Source organism: Cynara cardunculus (assembly GCF_001531365.2).
Source record: "Cynara cardunculus var. scolymus isolate 2C chromosome LG 3, CcrdV1, whole genome shotgun sequence".
Classification (NCBI taxonomy): Eukaryota; Viridiplantae; Streptophyta; class Magnoliopsida; order Asterales; family Asteraceae; genus Cynara; species Cynara cardunculus.
In genome coordinates, this window is record NC_037530.1 from 518,041 (window position 1) to 535,409 (window position 17,369).

Here is a 17,369-nt window from a genome sequence, read left to right on the forward strand (position 1 = left end):
GTAATACCAATTGTGGTGTCACTGTGATACCAACTATGGTTCCACTGTCACAGGTAAGTGTTTAGTAGTCGATCATTGAAGATAGCGTCTTGGTCAAACAAGATGACCAGAGGAGGTTCCCGGAGTTGTGGTAGGTACCAGAGAAGGCCACTAGATTTGGTTCGTGTGTGTATATACATATATTAAAATAATTAAAGTGAATTTAATAATCATCACAAATTACTAGTTTATCATTTGTTTTATTTTAGTAAATAACATTAATTATTTAAAATGATTGACTCATATTGGACCTCATAGTTACTACAAACTATCTAGTTCTATTTTGATTAGGCCTCTACACACACATGTTGTATTTGAACTCCCCTCTATATATAATGCAACGACTTCAATATATATATATATATATATATATATATATATATCTATCAACGCTAAATAAAGGATTCCCCCAAACAGACAAGTTCAAGTATCTATAGTTCATGATGCATGAGGAGGGAGTTGTCGAGGATTACATAACAGTTCACACAAAGATCGTATGGTTAAAGTAGAGAGGTACTACAAAGTCTTGTGCCACAACAAAATGTTGCTTATACAACAGGGAAAATTCTACATTAAACCATATATGTTTGTATGAGTCAAAGTGCTGGGCAATGAGTAATACACACAAAAGGAAGTTAAAAGTTGCATAAATGAAGATGCTCAAATAGACACGTGGTATGAACATGTTGTATATCGAACGATACATTTTTTCATAAGAGTTGGAAGTTATGACAATGACAGATAAATTGAGATGATGGTGATGTACGCAAGAGATAGGTCATAACATTGGTGACGAGGGTAGAAAGTATGACAGTTAAGAAGGTGAATACGAGGGGCAAGTCATAGAGGATGTACATGATGTTCTTAGACATTTTCGATGACGTGGCCACTTATAAGAACTATTGGAGACACATGACCAAGGAAGTAGAGTAGTAGACGTCGAGAAGGAGAGTTCAGACGGAACCAATACCATAAAATTATCGATGCTAATAAGAAACACAATTAATCTCATGAAGCATGAAACAATGATGTGGGAAGATTCCATTCCTTGAATTGGGTTTGGAAGTTGAATAAAGTCATTGGTTTTTTTGGGCTTAATCACAGTTAAAGATAAAAACCTACTATAAACTGACGTTTATAACTTTTTATTTAATTTTAGAAAATTTTATTTAAGTCAATGATTTATTGAGACATATTACTTCTCTTATTCTTTTAAGTTAACGAGCTTCTTGAATGATTCTTCATACACAAACATACATACACACACACACACATATATATATATATATATATATATATATTTGCATGTGTATATATGTATAAGAGAAGAGAAGTATATAATATGAAAATTATATATAAACTGAAGCTGCATACTTTTTCCGTAGGATACATAATCCAATTACATGTCAATTCAATAACAAATATAAAGTGGTATTAGATGAAGTGTTGCAATCATCTTACGAGAACTCAAAATCAATATATATATATAGTTGTGTTAATGTGAGACATGATTGTTTCATAAGATACGTGAGACATGATTTTGCCATTCGAAACTTCACAATAAAATGTTGTGAAGGTAAAAGAAGCCGAATTTTTACAGCATTTTACTATGAAGTTTTAAGTGTAAAAATGTGGTCTTACGGGTCTCACAAGAACAGGTTGCTCTCACTTGTTCCCAAGCCTATACATATATGTCCATTACAAAATCAATTAATTTTTTTTCGTGAATAATAATAATTTTCTAAGATGTTATAAATCTCATTTTAGGTCACAATTTAAACAACCAAATTAAATTAAAAATCTCACATGAATAAATAATCTAAGATAAGTAACAACCTTTGTAACATCTTTTATCAGATAAAATTCTTGTTTTTTATCATTTTCATCTGATAAAATAACTGATTTGATAGACGTTTACATGAACGATCCTAAATTAAATAATCATAATTAAATAATAATTTAATTATAAAAAATTAAATAATCATAATTAAATAATAATTTAATAAAGAAACAAAAAATAAAAATTAAGGATCTTTTTCCATCATTAAGATGTGACCCCACAAAATTTGTCACTATTATACATCAAGAATGCAAAAAATTAATATCCCAGAAAAATAAAATGATAAATTCAAGAAAAAGAAAAGCAGAAAAAAAGAAAAGAAAAGAAGGGTTGTTGTTGTTGTGCTACAATGAATGCTTGTTCTAATGGCTTCATTTCTTGAACATTGACGGACAAATCAATCTTTCTCTCTCTGTAACACTCTTTTCCTCTCTCTACTCGTATAAATATTCCATCTTTATGTGTATTACTACTACAAAAATTTGTGGGTTATATGAGTCTTTTGTGGGTTTTTGATTTTGATTTCGATTTCTGAGGATTTGAGATAGAGATGGTTTTGGTTTTGGTTCTTGGTTAATGTGCAATCTTTAAGCTCAATTTCAGGTACGATTCTTTCTCTAAAATGGAAAATTTCAGTCCTTTTTTCTCTTGATTGATTTCTAGATTCTGATTGGTAGTAATTGGGAATTGCACAGCCACACTGTTGTTGTTTTACCAGAAGCGACATCGGTCATAAAATAATCCAGATCAAATAAACAAACCAGTTTCGAAAAAGATTTGATCGCTCAAATCCATCAATGGCTGTTGTTGAAAATGCTCGTAGTATCAACGTTGTCGCCTCCGATGTCGATCAGTCAACAAAATCCTCCTATAACAACCGTAACCCTGTAACTATTTCTCACCGATCAAACGATTATCATCATCATCAGCAACTACAGAAGGTGACAGCACTTCAGCCGCCGTCGACCAACGGCAGCAGCATCACCGGCAATGGTTACGTTGCCGGTGATGATGATGCTGGAGATGGGTTTAAGAAAGAGATGAGCGATTTGGAAGAAATGTTGTCAAAACTTAACCCTATGGCTGAAGAATTTGTCCCCCATCAAAGGCCTCAGTTACTGCCATCATCAGCTGCTCCTGCGGCCCAATTTGGTTATGCTGCTGTTAACAATTTCTTAGTTCATGCTAACAACGCTGTTTTCGCCAATGGCACTCCCGCTAGAAGGGTAATAAACTTGAGCTTTTGGGTACAATAATTTCGATTTGCCCCTTTTGTTGTTTTGATTTCTTATGTTTCTTTAAACACCCTCTATATACTATGTTTATTAGCTTCAAGAATATACACACACACACACATAAGATTCAGGGGAAAACCACAAAAGCTTGAAAAACCAAGCAACACCCAGGTAACCATTCATCTTGACGGCATGGTCATGTGCATACAGTAATCTGTAAGCAATTTGTCCGGTATGTACATGTGCACAGGCGCATAAAAACCAAAAACCAGCTTCAGTTACGTGTATGCACGTGTGCATACCGTCTAGATGAATGGTTATGAGGTGTTCCTCAGTTTTTCATTTTTTGGGTTTCCCCGGATCTCCCTCTCTCTCTCTCTCTCTCTCTAAATTTGTCACTCGGAATCATGTTTTGCTGAACTTTTAACAATGGGTCTATCCTCTGGTTATCTTGTGCTAAAATTGCTGATTTTTGGGGCTTTTGATGTTATGGTCAGAAGGGTAATTTCAGTCATGGGAAGAGAAGGATGAATAGCCGAACAAGCATGGCGCAAAGAGATGATGTGATCAAGAGAACTGTTTATGTGTCCGATATCGATCAGCAGGTAAAGAGTCATGTTTATTTGTTGTGGGAAATCATTTCTTGCGGGGATTTTTTTTGTTGATTACTAATCAAGATTTAGACATGTGATGAATCTTTAACTATTTTTCATGAATTTAGGTAACTGAAGAACAGCTTGCAGCTCTCTTTGTTAACTGTGGACAGGTAATCGTGGTACCATTTTATGGTTATGCAGTGGGTTTTCATGTATGGTATTGAAAATAGATCATGTTTACAAATGTCTAATGTTAAGTTTTATTTTGCACACTTAGGTTGTGGACTGCCGTGTATGCGGTGACCCTAATTCTGTTCTTCATTTTGCCTTTATTGAATTTACTGATGAGGGTATGCCAATCTAACCTTTAGCACCAAGTTATACTTTTGATTCTTTTATTCGGTGCAACATTTCATCGTTCTTTAATGTTCTTGCAGAAGGTGCAAGAAATGCATTGAGTCTTGGTGGAACTATGCTTGGATACTACCCTGTGAGGGTTCTGCCTTCGAAAACTGCAATTGCACCTGTAAATCCGACCTTTTTACCCCAGGTGACATTCTTTTGCAAACGGTTTGTGACTTAAAGGTTTTCACTTTCATTAATGGTGGTAATCTATGAATCTTAACTCGTTAATTCTGTGTTTTTATAGTCTGAAGATGAGAGGGAAATGTGTGCAAGAACCATCTACTGTACTAACATCGATAAGAAGGTAGTTTTATTGTTTACTCTTCAACGGCTATATATTTAACGAACTCTGAACGGAATGTTATCTTTCTTTTAATGAATCAGGTTACTCAAGCAGATGTTAAATTGTTCTTTGAATCACTTTGTGGAGAGGTTTGTGGCTGCCCATTTATAAAATTCTGAAATTGCTGCTGTTACTTGAATACCTAACCGCAGGTTGTGGCATTTCTTTTTTCTAGGTTTACCGCTTGAGGTTGCTTGGGGACTATAATCATTCCACCCGTATTGCCTTTGTTGAGTTTGTGATGGTAAGTTTTCATGAGCCTTTTTAAGGTCGCTTTTTGTTGCTCAAATTGTGAAAATATTAACTTCTGTTGGTATGTTCTTGATTGCTCCTAACCTGCTTTTCTTGTCCCAATTTTTGTTTTTGGTCTTTTTTGGACACTTTTAACAAGCTGGGGCAGACTGCGGACCTACATAGGAGCATACGGTGGCACGGGTCATCGCTTCATGGTTTTGTCATAAGGGAAAAAAATTACGTTTTTGAAGGGTGCCGTTATATTTTTTGAAACTCAACTCTTGGCACAAGTTTTTAATGGCAGAGTTGGTAAATATTGCTGCCTTTGTCCAAAAGGCTTGGGTTCGAATCCCACTTATGTCAAATTTCTTAGTTTGTCAGCTTATATTGGTGTTCTATTATATACCTCGTGTTTTAAAAAAATTGTAGACAAAACTCGAACATAGGTTCCTGCTGTGCGGAGAAAAGGAACCAACCAACAAATCTATATTAATGTTGTCAAAAATTTCTATTGATTTTTGTTTCCTTACTCGTCCACAATCCTGTCACCTTTGTTTCCTTACTCGTCCTTTCTTAGGAAGATTCTAGAAACCACACCCGAGAAGGTGAAACCTTTGCCACCCGACCATTGACGCATCCCCATGATTTGAGAGGCATGCCAAGTGTGGGATGTAAGTGTATATATGTCTATATAAACAATTAGCAAGTAGCAATATACTAGTTTGTATTTGGGTCATATTTGTGTATTAGTTGGCCTCGTATCAGGATCAGATTATGTCTATATTTGTATATGGCTAATTGGCTATATGGAAAGCAGACTAAGTAGGTTTCTATTTAGTCGAAAATTTAGAATTTTTTCGCTTACTTAAAGGTCTGTTGTTGGTTATTTACTATCCTTTTGCTGTTAAGTGAAAACTATGTCGATAATGCTTCTTTGCTCAGCAGAAGAGTTCTGTACAGTAAAAATGCATTCTGAAGTCATGGGGAAAAGTGCTGTTTCCCATTTTATGGTTCTCGTAGGAGGTGTTTGTTTTGAGCCCGATTAGCAAATTTGTTTTGAGCCCGATTAGCAAATGTTGTTTAGAAGGCTCTTCCTCTTTAAATTTGGTATCATGAAATAATAGTGTAACCTTTTCTAGTATGCCTTCATATGCATCCCTTATGATGATTGTGCAAAAGGGTTTGTAACCGGCAACCCGTGAGTTGGCCCACACCCCCTTGCCCCAAAAAACAAATCAGGTATGCAACGGCCCACTAGATAGCTGGCTTAAGCCCACAATGCCCGCAACCTGTTTGTGCAAGTACACCATCCTGGAATCAACTGTGTTGCACCCTGGTCCCGATTCTTTATGATGTTGGTTCTATGATTCTTGAATCGTAGCAAATGTTGCTTGGTACATTTTTTTGCAACATATTTTGTTATATGCTTGTCTGGACCAAATGTAGAACCATACCAAACCAAACGTACCCGGTATATCCACTAGGGTTTCCTAGTGATGTGAGCCCTGCTAAATCTTGAATTGTATTGAATTTTATGTAATACTTACAAGTCTCTTCCTTTTGATTTGAACATAATTTCTAAAATGTCTTCTTGAAACTTTCTTACAGGCTGAAAGTGCAATTGCAGCTCTGAACTGCAGTGGTGCGGTGCTGGGATCATTGCCGATAAGGTGGGGGTGGTTTTTTTGCCCGAGTCATCTTTTATCTATATTCCCTTAGAGGGAGGGTCGTTTAGGAACCCACAGACCACCCTTTTTGTGAGTATTCATCATGAATAACGTGATAAAATATTCATCATATGAATACTCACAAAATAGGTGGAGCCTGGTTCCTAAAATGTTTAAGGTTTCTAAATGAACCTGCCCCTATTCTCTTATACTCTCCTCTGTTCCAAAATAAATGTTCACAACGGAAAAGGCACATTTTTAGAAGCGTGTAGTTATTACACTTTTTAATTAACTAAATGACAATACACGGTGAAATGGAGCTCTCAATCTCATAATTAAGGGCAGAATTGGAAAGTAGCCACTTTTGAAACTGGGTACTTATTTTGGGACAAACTAAAGGGTTGTTTGGTTGGTTTTCCATTAATTTCTATATGGATAAAGTTGTTTGTGTGGATTAATCTTTGTATGAATAGATTGGGAAGTTTTTTGTTTTGCAATGTTTTTCATAAATGGAAAGAGTGTTTTTCAATTGGGAGGGGCATGTTCGAAAAAACTTGGCTTTCTGCATAAAGCTCCCCTCTAGAAGCTTACTGAATAAGCCACCTTTTATATCATTAAGCCACTACCAAAAAATTATGTATATGATCCAAATAAGTTGCGAGTCCCATTATGCTGCTAACAAACATACCCTAAAATAGAAATGTGGACACTTATTGGAACGGAGGAAATACAAGTTTCCATTTTTTCACTTGTTTCTTGATTCCGGACCCTAGCCATCTCTAATAGACTGGATTTGATTCATTCTCGATGCAGGGTGAGCCCTTCGAAGACTCCAGTCCGCCCACGTGCACCCCGTTCCGCCATGCACTGATTAGCTTCGGATTTCTTTTAGATCGATCTGCTGCTCTATATCTACTACTTATACATGCATAGATAGATACAGAGAAACTGTTGGTGGTGGCATTTATGTTTCTGGTTCCGTCTGATGCATCGAGTCCAAGTATATGGTTCGTAGGCTCCCGAGACTCTGTTAACCTTTTAGTTAAACGCACGGCACTATTTCAAGTTTCCACTAGGCCTTAGTTTTACTCGCCCGTTTATTTTATTTTTTGCAATATTTACCGATATTTTAGTGCAATTTTATCAAGGTTTTGTCACAATGCAGGATATGTGCACCTTTGTGTATTAGTTGCAAGATTTTTCTGCCACATTTGCTCGCTATATTCACCGAGAACTCGTGATCTCAAAATCCTTTTCTGGGTTTGTTCTTTCTTGAATCGAAAGCCGATAAGATTGTGATAACTTGTACAGTATGCAATGAAAGTTGTACCAGTCAGTTTCTTGAAAGAGGCTAATTACCCTTTTGCCCCATTCTCTTCCCATGCTAACAAGTAACAACCCATCCAACTCCAACACTCAACTTTCTTCCATTTATAACAAACATTTCAATCTTTATGGGCAATACTTTTTGTGCAACAAGAAAAACAGCTTCAAGAAGCACGGAAATGGAAGGGGAGTTCGTTGAGCCGGTTTTGGTGAACGAGATGTTGGAAAGGGCGGAGTTGGAGCGCCATCTTCTTTCTGCCAACCATGAGCTCAAGTCGGGATGCAAGTATCATTCTCCACCGGCACAGGAGCAGGATTTGAAGATCAGCCCGGATGCTGAATCGGTTGTGGCAAGTAAACGGGCTTTGTGTAGGATCAAGATGGTGATCACGAAGCAACAGCTTGCGGAACTTGTATCGAAACGGGTTTCAGTACGAGATATTATCGAGGTGCGAAGGCGGATAAATGCTGCTCGAATGGTGGTTTGCTAGAGGCCTGGGCTCGAGTCTATTCCTGAAGAGAATGAAATTGGATGCTTCCCTTGAAGCATTGATTTGCTTCTATATACTTCGGCTTTCAAAATATAAAGAGGTTAAAACCAAAGTACACTGAATCGAATCGAATCTCTTTTCAAGCCAAATATATTTCGGTTTGGATGGTGGGTCGTCGAAACCCGCTTAATTCATGTCTAGTTGCCATGAAACATTCCATGAACCGTATCTAACACGAACATAAGTGATTCAAATAAATAAAGCACGTTTCAAGGCATGCCTCATGCCGAACTGAATGAACGCGAATCATGTTGGTCGTTGAAACCTGCTCAATTCATGTAAGGTTGCCAAGAAACTTTCCACAAGCCGTTTCTAACACGAACAAAAGTATTTTGAATAAAAGAACTCGTTTTAGGTCGAATGTTTCTTAGGGTTCGTTTGGACGAGCCGCAAAGGGTAATACCCTTGGGTTTTTCTCGTACGGATTAACCGTACCGGATTGTCATGAAAATTTCCGTGGGCCATGTGCAATGTTAATGAGAAGTTTTTCATCAGAAAGAACTTGAAAAAACTCGTTCTCGTGCAGGAAATTGCTGGAGCCACACATTGGCTAAAGCGAACGAACGCGCACGTGCAGTTCGTCGAAACCTACTCAAATCATGTTGTATCATCACAAAATTTCCTACCCATGGCGTTCTTCTCGTTCCAAGATTTGATTTGACTGGTCATAGGCCTAATACGAAGTCAGGTAGCAAAAGTTATGCACGTTTAATGCACGACACCATTTTTGGCCGATTGCACCAAGAGATTGCCATGAAAATTTCCATGCACCGTCTGCAATGCTAATGAGAAGTTTTTATCAGAAAGAACTTGAAAAAAAACCCGTTCTCGTGCTGGAATCGCCAGAGCCGCACATTGGCCAAATCGAACAAACGCGCATCGTAAAGTTTGTCGAAAACCCACCAAAATCATGTTGTATTACCAATGAAACATTCTACCCATGGAGTGATCCTCGTTCCAATCTTCGTTTTAACTGGTTATGGGCCTAAAACAGAGTTCCATATAAAAAGTTATGCACGTTTAAGAACGACACGCATTTTTGCCGATACACCAAGGGTATACCCTTGGGTTTTCTCCTCCGTACCGACAGTGCCAGATTTCCATGAAAATTTTCATGGCCCATCTTCAATGTTAATTAGAAGTTTTTTACCAGAAAGAAATAGAAAAAAAGAATATTCTCGTGCTGGAAGTTGCCGGAGCCATTCAATGTTCATGGCGCGTCGTGCAGTTCGTTGAAACCCTCTCAAATGATGCTGTATTACCACAAAAATTCTTGCAGAGACCTTCTCCCCATAACAAGTTCCGAATTGGCTGGTCATGGACTTAAAACGGAGTCCCGTAGCAAAAGTTACGCGTGTTTATGCACGACACTTATTTTTGGCCGATACACCAAGGGTATATACTCTTGGGTTTTCTTGTACGAAGCGACCGCGCCAGATTGTCATGAAAGTTTTCGTGGGTCATCTACAATGTTAATAATAAGTTTTGCACCAGACTCAACTTTAAAAAAACTCTTCTCGTCCGGAAACTACCAGACCACGCATGGCCAAATCGAACGAACACGCCTTGTGTAGTTCGTCAAAACCTACTGAAATCATTCTGTATTACCACAAAAATTCCTACTAATTCCTTGCTCCTCGTTCCAAGTTTCAATTTGATTCATCATAGGCCTGAAACGAAGTTTCTTTGTAAAAGTTATGCACGTTTAAGCGCGACACCCATTTTTGGCTGATACACTAAAGGTATACCTTTGGATTTTTTCTGTCCAAACTGACCATGCTAGATTACCATGAAAATATCCGTGAGTCAACTGCAATGTTAATGAAAAGTTCTTCACTAGAAAGCACTTCTCGTGCTGGAAATTTCCAAAGCCACACATTTGTTGAATCGAACGAACATGCGACATGCAATTCGCCGAAGCCCACTCAAATCATGATGTATTACCAGAAAACTTCCTATTGTTCCAAGTTTCTATTTGACTCTTCATTGGCCTAAAACTCGTTGTAAAAGTTATGCACGTTTATGCGCGACACCCATTTTAACCCGATACACCAAGGGTATATACCCTTGGGTTTTTCTCATCGGAATCGACTGTGCTGAATTATCATGAAAATTTCCGTGGTTCATCTACAATGTTAATAAGAGGTTTTCCATTAGAAATAACTTGAACAAAAACCATTCTCATGCCGGAAATTGTCGGAGCCACACATTGGCCAAATCGAATGAACGTTTATCGTGTAGTTCATCGATACCCTCTCAAATCATGTTGTATTACCACAAAAATTCTTAGGCATCGAGTGCAACTTGTTCTAAGATTCAATTTGACTAGTCATGGGGCCTGAAACGGAGTCCCATAACAAAAGTTATGCGCATATATGCATGACACCCATTTTTGGCCAATACACCAAGGGTTTTCTCGTCCGGACCGATCATGTAATATAGCCATGAAAATTTGCACAGTCCACCTGCAATGTTAATCAGAAGTTTTGCACCAGAAAGAAGTTGAAAAAAACCCTCTTATGATGGAAAATTGTCGGACCACACATTGGCCAAATTGAATGGTATCTTCCTTGTTCTTTCTGGTGGAAAACATCCCATTAACATTGTAAATAGAGCACGGAATTTTCATGGCAATCAAACACGGTTGACCTGGACGACAAAAACCCAAGTGTATTCCCTTAGTATATCGACAAAAAATGGTTGTTAACGCTTAAACGTGCATAACTTTTGCTACATGACTCCGTTTTAGGCTCATGACCAGTCAAATCAAATCTTGGAGCGATCAACACACCATTGTTAGGAAGTTTTGTGGTAACAAAACATGATTTTTGTGGGTCTTGACGAACTGCTTGATGCGTGTTCGTTCAATTTGGTCAATGAATAGCTCCGACAATTTCCGGCAAGAAAACTATTTTTTTTTCAAGTTCTTTTTGGTGAAAAACATCTTAATAAAATTGTAGATGAACCATGGAAATTTTCATGGCAATACGACACGGGCAGTCCGGACGAGAAAAACCCAAGGGTAACCCTTGGTGTATCGGTCAAAAATGGGTGTTAACGCTTAAACGTGCATAACTATGGCTATGAAACTCCGTATGACCTGTCAAATTGAAGCTTGGAATGAGCAGCACATCATGAGTTAGAAGCTTTGTGGTAACACAACATGATTTTAGTGGGTTCTGACGAACTGCATGCTACGTTCATTCGATTTGGCCAATGCGTGGCTCTGGCAATTTCCGTCAGGAGAATGGTTTTTTTTTCCAAGTTCTTTCTCGTGGAAAACATCTCATTTGTAGATGGACTACGGAAATTTTATGTCAACCCGACACGGTCGGTCCAATGGAGAAAAACCCAAGAGTACCCCATGATGTATCGGTCAAAAATAGGTGTTATGCTTAAACGTGCATAACTTTTGCTACGGGACTCTGTTTATGAAATGTTAATAAGAATTTTCACTACAAAGAACTTGAAAAAAACAGTTCTCATGCCAGGATTTGTGGGAGCCATACCTTGGCCAAATCGAACGAACGTGCGTCGTGAAGTTCGTTAAAACACACTCAAATCATGTTATATTACTATGAAACTTCGTACGAACGGTGTGCTCCTCGTTCCAATCTTTGATTTGACTGGTCATGAGCCTAAAATGGAGTCTCGTAGCAAAAGTTATGTACTTTTAAACGTGACACTCATTTTTTGCCGATACACCAAGAGTATATTTTAAGGTTTAGGGTTTAGGATTTAGGGTTCTTTATATAGAGGGGAGACCCTCGTCCTATCAAGAGAAAAACAACTAAAACGGGGACCGTGCTCAAGAGGAAGCAAAACCGATGTAACCACGAGAAAGGATCAAAGGATCAAAGCAAAGAAGAAAATATGCCTTTTATCTTAACTCTCATTTTCATCGAAATCCAACCCTAAAATATTATATATCTATATATAGGCTTGGAATAACGTGAGATCAACATGTTTTTGTGACCCGTAGGACCACCTTTTTACACTATACAGTAAAAACACTATGAAGATTCTTATTTATATACACACATGATAGCGGAGGGGAGCAGTTTAATCTCAAATATTTTTAATTTGGGTTGTTTTTAGCAATATCATACCTAAATAAAATGGTTGAATAAGTTGACATCATCAATTTTATTTTTCATAAATGAACCACCACCAAAAAATTATCTTTTCTTCCTTATCGACCTTCCTCGTATAGCAGGTGACGGTAAAGGTATTCGATCTTTTAGGTCCCGACTTCACCTCGACGGTTAGGCCACGATGCCCCTATCGAAAATAGAATCGACTACGGAGTCAAGCCACAGCACATGGTTTTATGATTAAAGCCTTAGACCGAAATATGACGCTCTTTTCTTACAAAAAAGGAAAACACATGTTTTTATTCCCAATTAACTTTGCAGATTATTCCTGGAGAAAATCAAGATTTAAACAGATCGGATAGAAAGGGAACTCATTCTTCTTCAGCGAAAGGATCAACAGGAGGTATCTCCCCTGTGAATGATTCGGCTGCAGGTGCTTCCAAATCCTCCACTGGACGGAAAAACGCCTTCTCATCCAGCACCGTTTCTTCCGTCGTACACGTCACCGCAGCCTCCTCCGACTTCAGTTCGTCATGTGGTACGAACACTCCCGTCTCTGGATCAGGCTCCCAGTATTGTTGATCTTCGACACGAGGAGGAACCCGAACCTCATAGTCTACTTGCTTTTCGTAAGCTGATTCATGCAATCTCCTCCTGCCACAATCAACCATCCAAACCAAATAAACGCAGTATATCCCACAAAAAAGGGGACTCAGAGAGGATCAGATTTACTCAGACATGACTTCTACTTCAAAGATAAAAGTGACTATTTTCATAACAAAGAGAGAGAGATGATTTTCAAAGATTGTTGAAAGATCAACAATAATAACATACATATATAAAGGCCGTTTATCATACGGTTACCGTCAATCACATCATTTACCTTATCAGGTGAGGTTTTCAACCAACAAAATAGATTTGCGGTAACCGTCTGGTAAGCTTTTACTGGGTTAAGAGTCGTAATGCTAAGAGTCTTGGTCCTTGTTATACCTTTTACCGCCCAGTAAACGTTTATCCGATAAGAGTTTGATAAACAGTCCCTAAACAGGTGTACAATACAAGCAAAACCAATGATACCTGTAATAAAAAGTTACCTGAAGGTAGAGAAGGAAGAGAAGCAGAGGGAAGGAGAAGGAGTTGCAGCCTGGAGATGGTTGATGATATGCTTCCCAGCCATGGCAATTGCATGGATATGGACTATGCACATACATATGTATATATGAAAGGATGGCAAACCGACTCTTTCCTCTATTTCTGTGCTCTCTTTTTTCTTTATTTTATTTCATCAATTCCAAAACTCCTTTTATACATATCATCATCTTCCAAATTATATATAATATGCAGATAAAGGCTCAACCATTTTCATAGTCAAACAGAAGTTACATTTATAAAAGGAACTACTTTTATAGAAATTTCCACAACATACATACATATTTCATGCTCCATGGTGTTATACCTACATACCCACTAACAATAACCAGTGTCTTACACCACCACCACCACCACCACCACCACCACCACCCTTTATTCTTACTACATACATATATAACAAACCCACATACCACCACCAGTCCTTATATAAACTACTATTCATATCGTAGACTGACCTCCACAGATCACGCTACCGGAACCCAGGAAGTCAGATATGGTGGTACTTCTCACGGGTGAGCAGGTTTCTCCAAGTTCTCCAGTGGACGGAAGAAGGCCTTCTCCTCCAACACCGAACCGGAGCTTGCATCCGTTGCACCGGGTTCCGACGCAGCGGCAGCCTCATCTGCAGGTCCAAAGACCCCTGTCTTTGGGTGTGGTGCCCAGTACTTTTCGGGTTCGGCTCGAGTAATTGCTTCCTCTGGGACCAGTGTTGGACGTACCTGATCGTCTATGTTCTTGTCGTAGACCGATACATGCACGGCCCTCCTGATAAGAATGTAGACATAGATAAGCCCTCATGGTACAAGAAATAACCTTTAGTTTCTTGACCAACTCTAGGCAAGTTTTTTGGCTAATTAAAAAAAAGGGAAGCATGCAACTTAAACATCGCTAAGATTCTTCTAGACCGAGACTTGGTCAATCTCTTTGTGGATTTTGCTGGAAGTGAAAAACTATTGAAGAAGAATTGTAAAATATCTTCTTTAACTTATTCCAAGATATTGTGAGAAAAAGATGAAATAACTATTGAAGAAGATTTGTACAATATCTTCTTTAACTTATTCCAATATACTGTGAAAAGATGATCCTGTGGTGCAGAAGTTTAAAAGAAGAAAATTAAAAGGATAAAGTGACGATGACTAATTGAAGAAGAATTGTATAATATCTTTAACTTATTCCAATATATTGTGAAAAGATGATCCTGTGGTACAGAAGTTTAAAAGAAGAAAATTAAAGGGATAAAGTGACGACGACTAATTGAAGAAGAATTGTATAATATCTTCTTTAACTTATTCCAATATATTGTGAAAAGATGATCCTGTGGTGCAGAAGCTTGAAAGAAGAAATTTAAAAGGATAAAGTGACGATGACTAATGATTTCCCATGTGTTGGATGGCATTTTCGGTGTCGTTTTGTTGCTTTCCATCAAGAGGGTCCGGTATTGGATAAGCTTTAAACAACTGGGTGGATGATTAAAAGATGACACTGGGCACTACTTGTGATTGTTGCGAGGACACACACGTACATACATATTTGTACCAATTCAGGCTTGTGTCCATATCAAGGAATCAGCTCCATAAGGTAGCTTCTCACATGGAGATTACTTTCTCTTATCTGTTTTAATTGGTACTCGTATCTACAAGATGTTCCCACTCAATTAACTTGCAATTTGAAACATGAGGGTACGTATCATAAGTCCTTTCTTTCACGCTTGTTTGGTAACAACATACCAAATGATTAGTCGATGAGGTGGTGCAATGATTTGTTATCTTGTTCCTGTCTTGGACTAGATTGATTCTCAAGATATGGGGTGGGTTGGTGGGTCCTAATCTATCACCAAAAATCAGCTACCTAGTGGTCCAGAGCTTATCCAATGTCGGACCCTATTAATCAAAAGCAACAAAACGATGCCCGAAATGCCATCCAGCACATGGAAATCATTAGGCATCCTTCTAAATGGTGTACGGCCCCTCTTTCCTCTTTCCTTAAACTTCTACACCACATGATCATCTTTTTCACAACTATATTGGAATCTTACGAAGGAAGATATTATACAATTCCTCTTCAATCTCCTTCAATAAGTTTCTCAGTTCCAGCAAAATCCACAAAGAGATTGACCAAGTCGCGTCTAGAACAATCTTAGAGATTTTTGTGTTGCATGTTCCCCGATCTATGCGACTATTTGTATATCTAAAATGATACGAAGTTACCAATACACACATATACCTAACTAACAGATTCAATTAAACAATCACCATTGACGGTTTGTGTAAAATAATTCGATATTCTGATCCAACAAGTTCACATAACATCATACAATTAGGATATGCAGCTCGATAAATTCGTCGTATTAACTCCTCCAAAAATTGATCCGAAGTATGTATACCTGAGAATGAGAGGTGGATCACGAGCAGATGAGGTCCGGATCTGGCTGACGAATCGCTTCCCCAAGCTTACGATGCTCCGGCTATGCGAATTGGCGGCCATACAATAAGCTTTTTCCGATGAAGAAAGAGTAGATGACAGTCAGCGACGGAGATATCGAGAAAAAGAAGAGCGGTGATTGTGGGTAGGTGTGTTTTCTGTGTCTCTATATATATATCTGGTGTCTGGTGGGTAGGTCACTCAAGTTTCTAAAATTTTCAATTCTGGCACCATAGTTTGGAACTTGTTAATATGAGTATCATTATTTGTAAAATCTCTCAATATGGTATTTCAGTTGGTTGGACTACTAATCCTAAAGACATTTTTAGGGGCCGGTTACCAAACACTTAACGGGTAAGCGTTTATCGGATATCATTTACCTTCTGGATGAACATAACAAAGACCTAAAATCTTACCCGATAAAAAGCATACTAAGAACCTAGAATCTTATCCGGTAAAAGAGAGATAATACTCTTATCAGTAAAAAATGCTTAACCATTAGTATAAATCATATAAACAATTAATTGAAATATTTATGGAAATGATGAGGATTCTATTTATTATAATTTGAATATTTATGAAAAATTATCAATATTATATTATAAAAAGATCCATCGGAACTCGATAGACAGTTAAGATCAGTTTGCATAATTTTTATTAATTATAGAGTTCTCGTAAAATATAGGTGTTGTCGTTTGATATCATGAATTTGTTAAGGTTTTAATATTAAAAAAAAAAGTTTATGATGGGAGTTTGGTGAAGGTATTAAAAGTTTAGGGGTGAATATGTAAATTTTAGAAAACACAGATTTCAATTATGCTCCAGAAGAGACTTTTTGGTGAAGGTATTAATGGATATGGCGTCACCTATATATATATATATATATATATCTATAAATAAACAACGGTGCTTATTTGACTAACCTGAATCCGGCTTTGACCTTCCCGTTTTGGTATATTCCGAGGAATATACGTCGGACGTCCGTCAAGATGACGTGGAGCCACGCGAAACACACGGGTTTGGTCGGATCTAAATATTAAAATATTATATTAATTTCTGTTAAAAGAAAATATTTTATTATATTCGAACTCGAATTACTGTTACGAATCTTTATTTTAAATTAATGGTTACCTTTTGAATTCGCTGTGGGGAATCAAAAATTTGGATTGAGTAGCAAAGATAAATACTAAATTATATTACTCGTTACATCAACATGATAATCGATTAATACTTTAATCTAGAAGTTATAATGAATCAATGTTCAACCCATTTATTAAACATGTTGAAAATCTAACTCAACTTAACTCAAATTTGATATCAAAATAAAAGTTTTTAATAATATAATGTATCAAAATAAAAGTTTTGAAAATATCTTACTCGGAATAAGAATAAAGTTAAATCACGATACAATATACTTTTAAAAAATCTATTAAATTAAGAGCGAAAAATTACAAGATTTGACTTCA

The 17,369-nt window shown here is 37.4% G+C and overlaps 3 protein-coding genes across 4 annotated transcripts; 1 reads left to right on the forward strand and 2 right to left on the reverse strand.

Annotated features, from left to right (window-relative positions):
- The first annotated feature begins 2,152 nt into the window (after window positions 1-2,152).
- LOC112509946 (polyadenylate-binding protein-interacting protein 12-like) lies at window positions 2,153-7,580 on the forward strand. Of its 2 annotated transcripts, none has more exons than XM_025115172.1 (11): window positions 2,153-2,482; window positions 2,575-3,105; window positions 3,612-3,719; window positions 3,836-3,880; window positions 3,988-4,060; window positions 4,148-4,260; window positions 4,360-4,419; window positions 4,500-4,547; window positions 4,634-4,702; window positions 6,301-6,362; window positions 7,173-7,580. In XM_025115172.1, exons 2-11 carry the CDS (start codon window positions 2,677-2,679, stop codon window positions 7,228-7,230), a joined length of 1,065 nt encoding a protein of 354 aa, XP_024970940.1. In that variant the 5' UTR covers window positions 2,153-2,482; window positions 2,575-2,676; the 3' UTR covers window positions 7,231-7,580. The 2 variants fall into 2 exon arrangements, with proteins under 2 accessions (XP_024970940.1, XP_024970941.1); XM_025115173.1 differs by having other exon boundaries at window positions 3,615-3,719.
- A 4,966-nt stretch (window positions 7,581-12,546) lies between these two features.
- Window positions 12,547-13,530, reverse strand: LOC112508888 (late embryogenesis abundant protein At5g17165-like). Its single transcript, XM_025113714.1, has 2 exons — window positions 13,425-13,530; window positions 12,547-12,984 (listed from the first exon to the last, which is right to left on the reverse strand). The coding sequence occupies exons 1-2, from the start codon at window positions 13,505-13,507 to the stop codon at window positions 12,702-12,704; spliced, it is 366 nt and encodes a 121-aa protein (XP_024969482.1). The 5' UTR covers window positions 13,508-13,530; the 3' UTR covers window positions 12,547-12,701.
- Window positions 13,531-13,714: 184 nt separating this feature from the next.
- Window positions 13,715-16,134, reverse strand: LOC112508889 (late embryogenesis abundant protein At5g17165-like). The gene is made up of 2 exons (XM_025113715.1): window positions 15,866-16,134; window positions 13,715-14,247 (listed from the first exon to the last, which is right to left on the reverse strand). The coding sequence occupies exons 1-2, from the start codon at window positions 15,964-15,966 to the stop codon at window positions 13,989-13,991; spliced, it is 360 nt and encodes a 119-aa protein (XP_024969483.1). The 5' UTR covers window positions 15,967-16,134; the 3' UTR covers window positions 13,715-13,988.
- Between the last annotated feature and the right edge of the window lie 1,235 nt (window positions 16,135-17,369).

What these genes read in the sequence shown, in the direction of transcription:
- LOC112509946 (XM_025115172.1), top strand. Translation starts at nt 2,677, where the DNA reads ATGGCTGTTGTTGAAAATGCTCGTAGTATCAACGTTGTCGCCTCCGAT. An exon ending in TGTCCGATATCGATCAGCAG is followed by an intron (nt 3,720 to 3,835) that starts GTAAAGAGTCAT and finishes TCATGAATTTAG; the next exon opens with GTAACTGAAGAACAGCTTGC. An exon ending in CCTTTGTTGAGTTTGTGATG is followed by an intron (nt 4,703 to 6,300) that starts GTAAGTTTTCAT and finishes ACTTTCTTACAG; the next exon opens with GCTGAAAGTGCAATTGCAGC.
- LOC112508888 (XM_025113714.1), bottom strand. Translation starts at nt 13,507, where the DNA reads ATGGCTGGGAAGCATATCATCAACCATCTCCAGGCTGCAACTCCTTCT. An exon ending in TCTTCCTTCTCTACCTTCAG is followed by an intron (nt 12,985 to 13,424) that starts GTAACTTTTTAT and finishes TGATTGTGGCAG; the next exon opens with GAGGAGATTGCATGAATCAG.
- LOC112508889 (XM_025113715.1), bottom strand. Translation starts at nt 15,966, where the DNA reads ATGGCCGCCAATTCGCATAGCCGGAGCATCGTAAGCTTGGGGAAGCGA. An exon ending in GATCCACCTCTCATTCTCAG is followed by an intron (nt 14,248 to 15,865) that starts GTATACATACTT and finishes CATTCTTATCAG; the next exon opens with GAGGGCCGTGCATGTATCGG.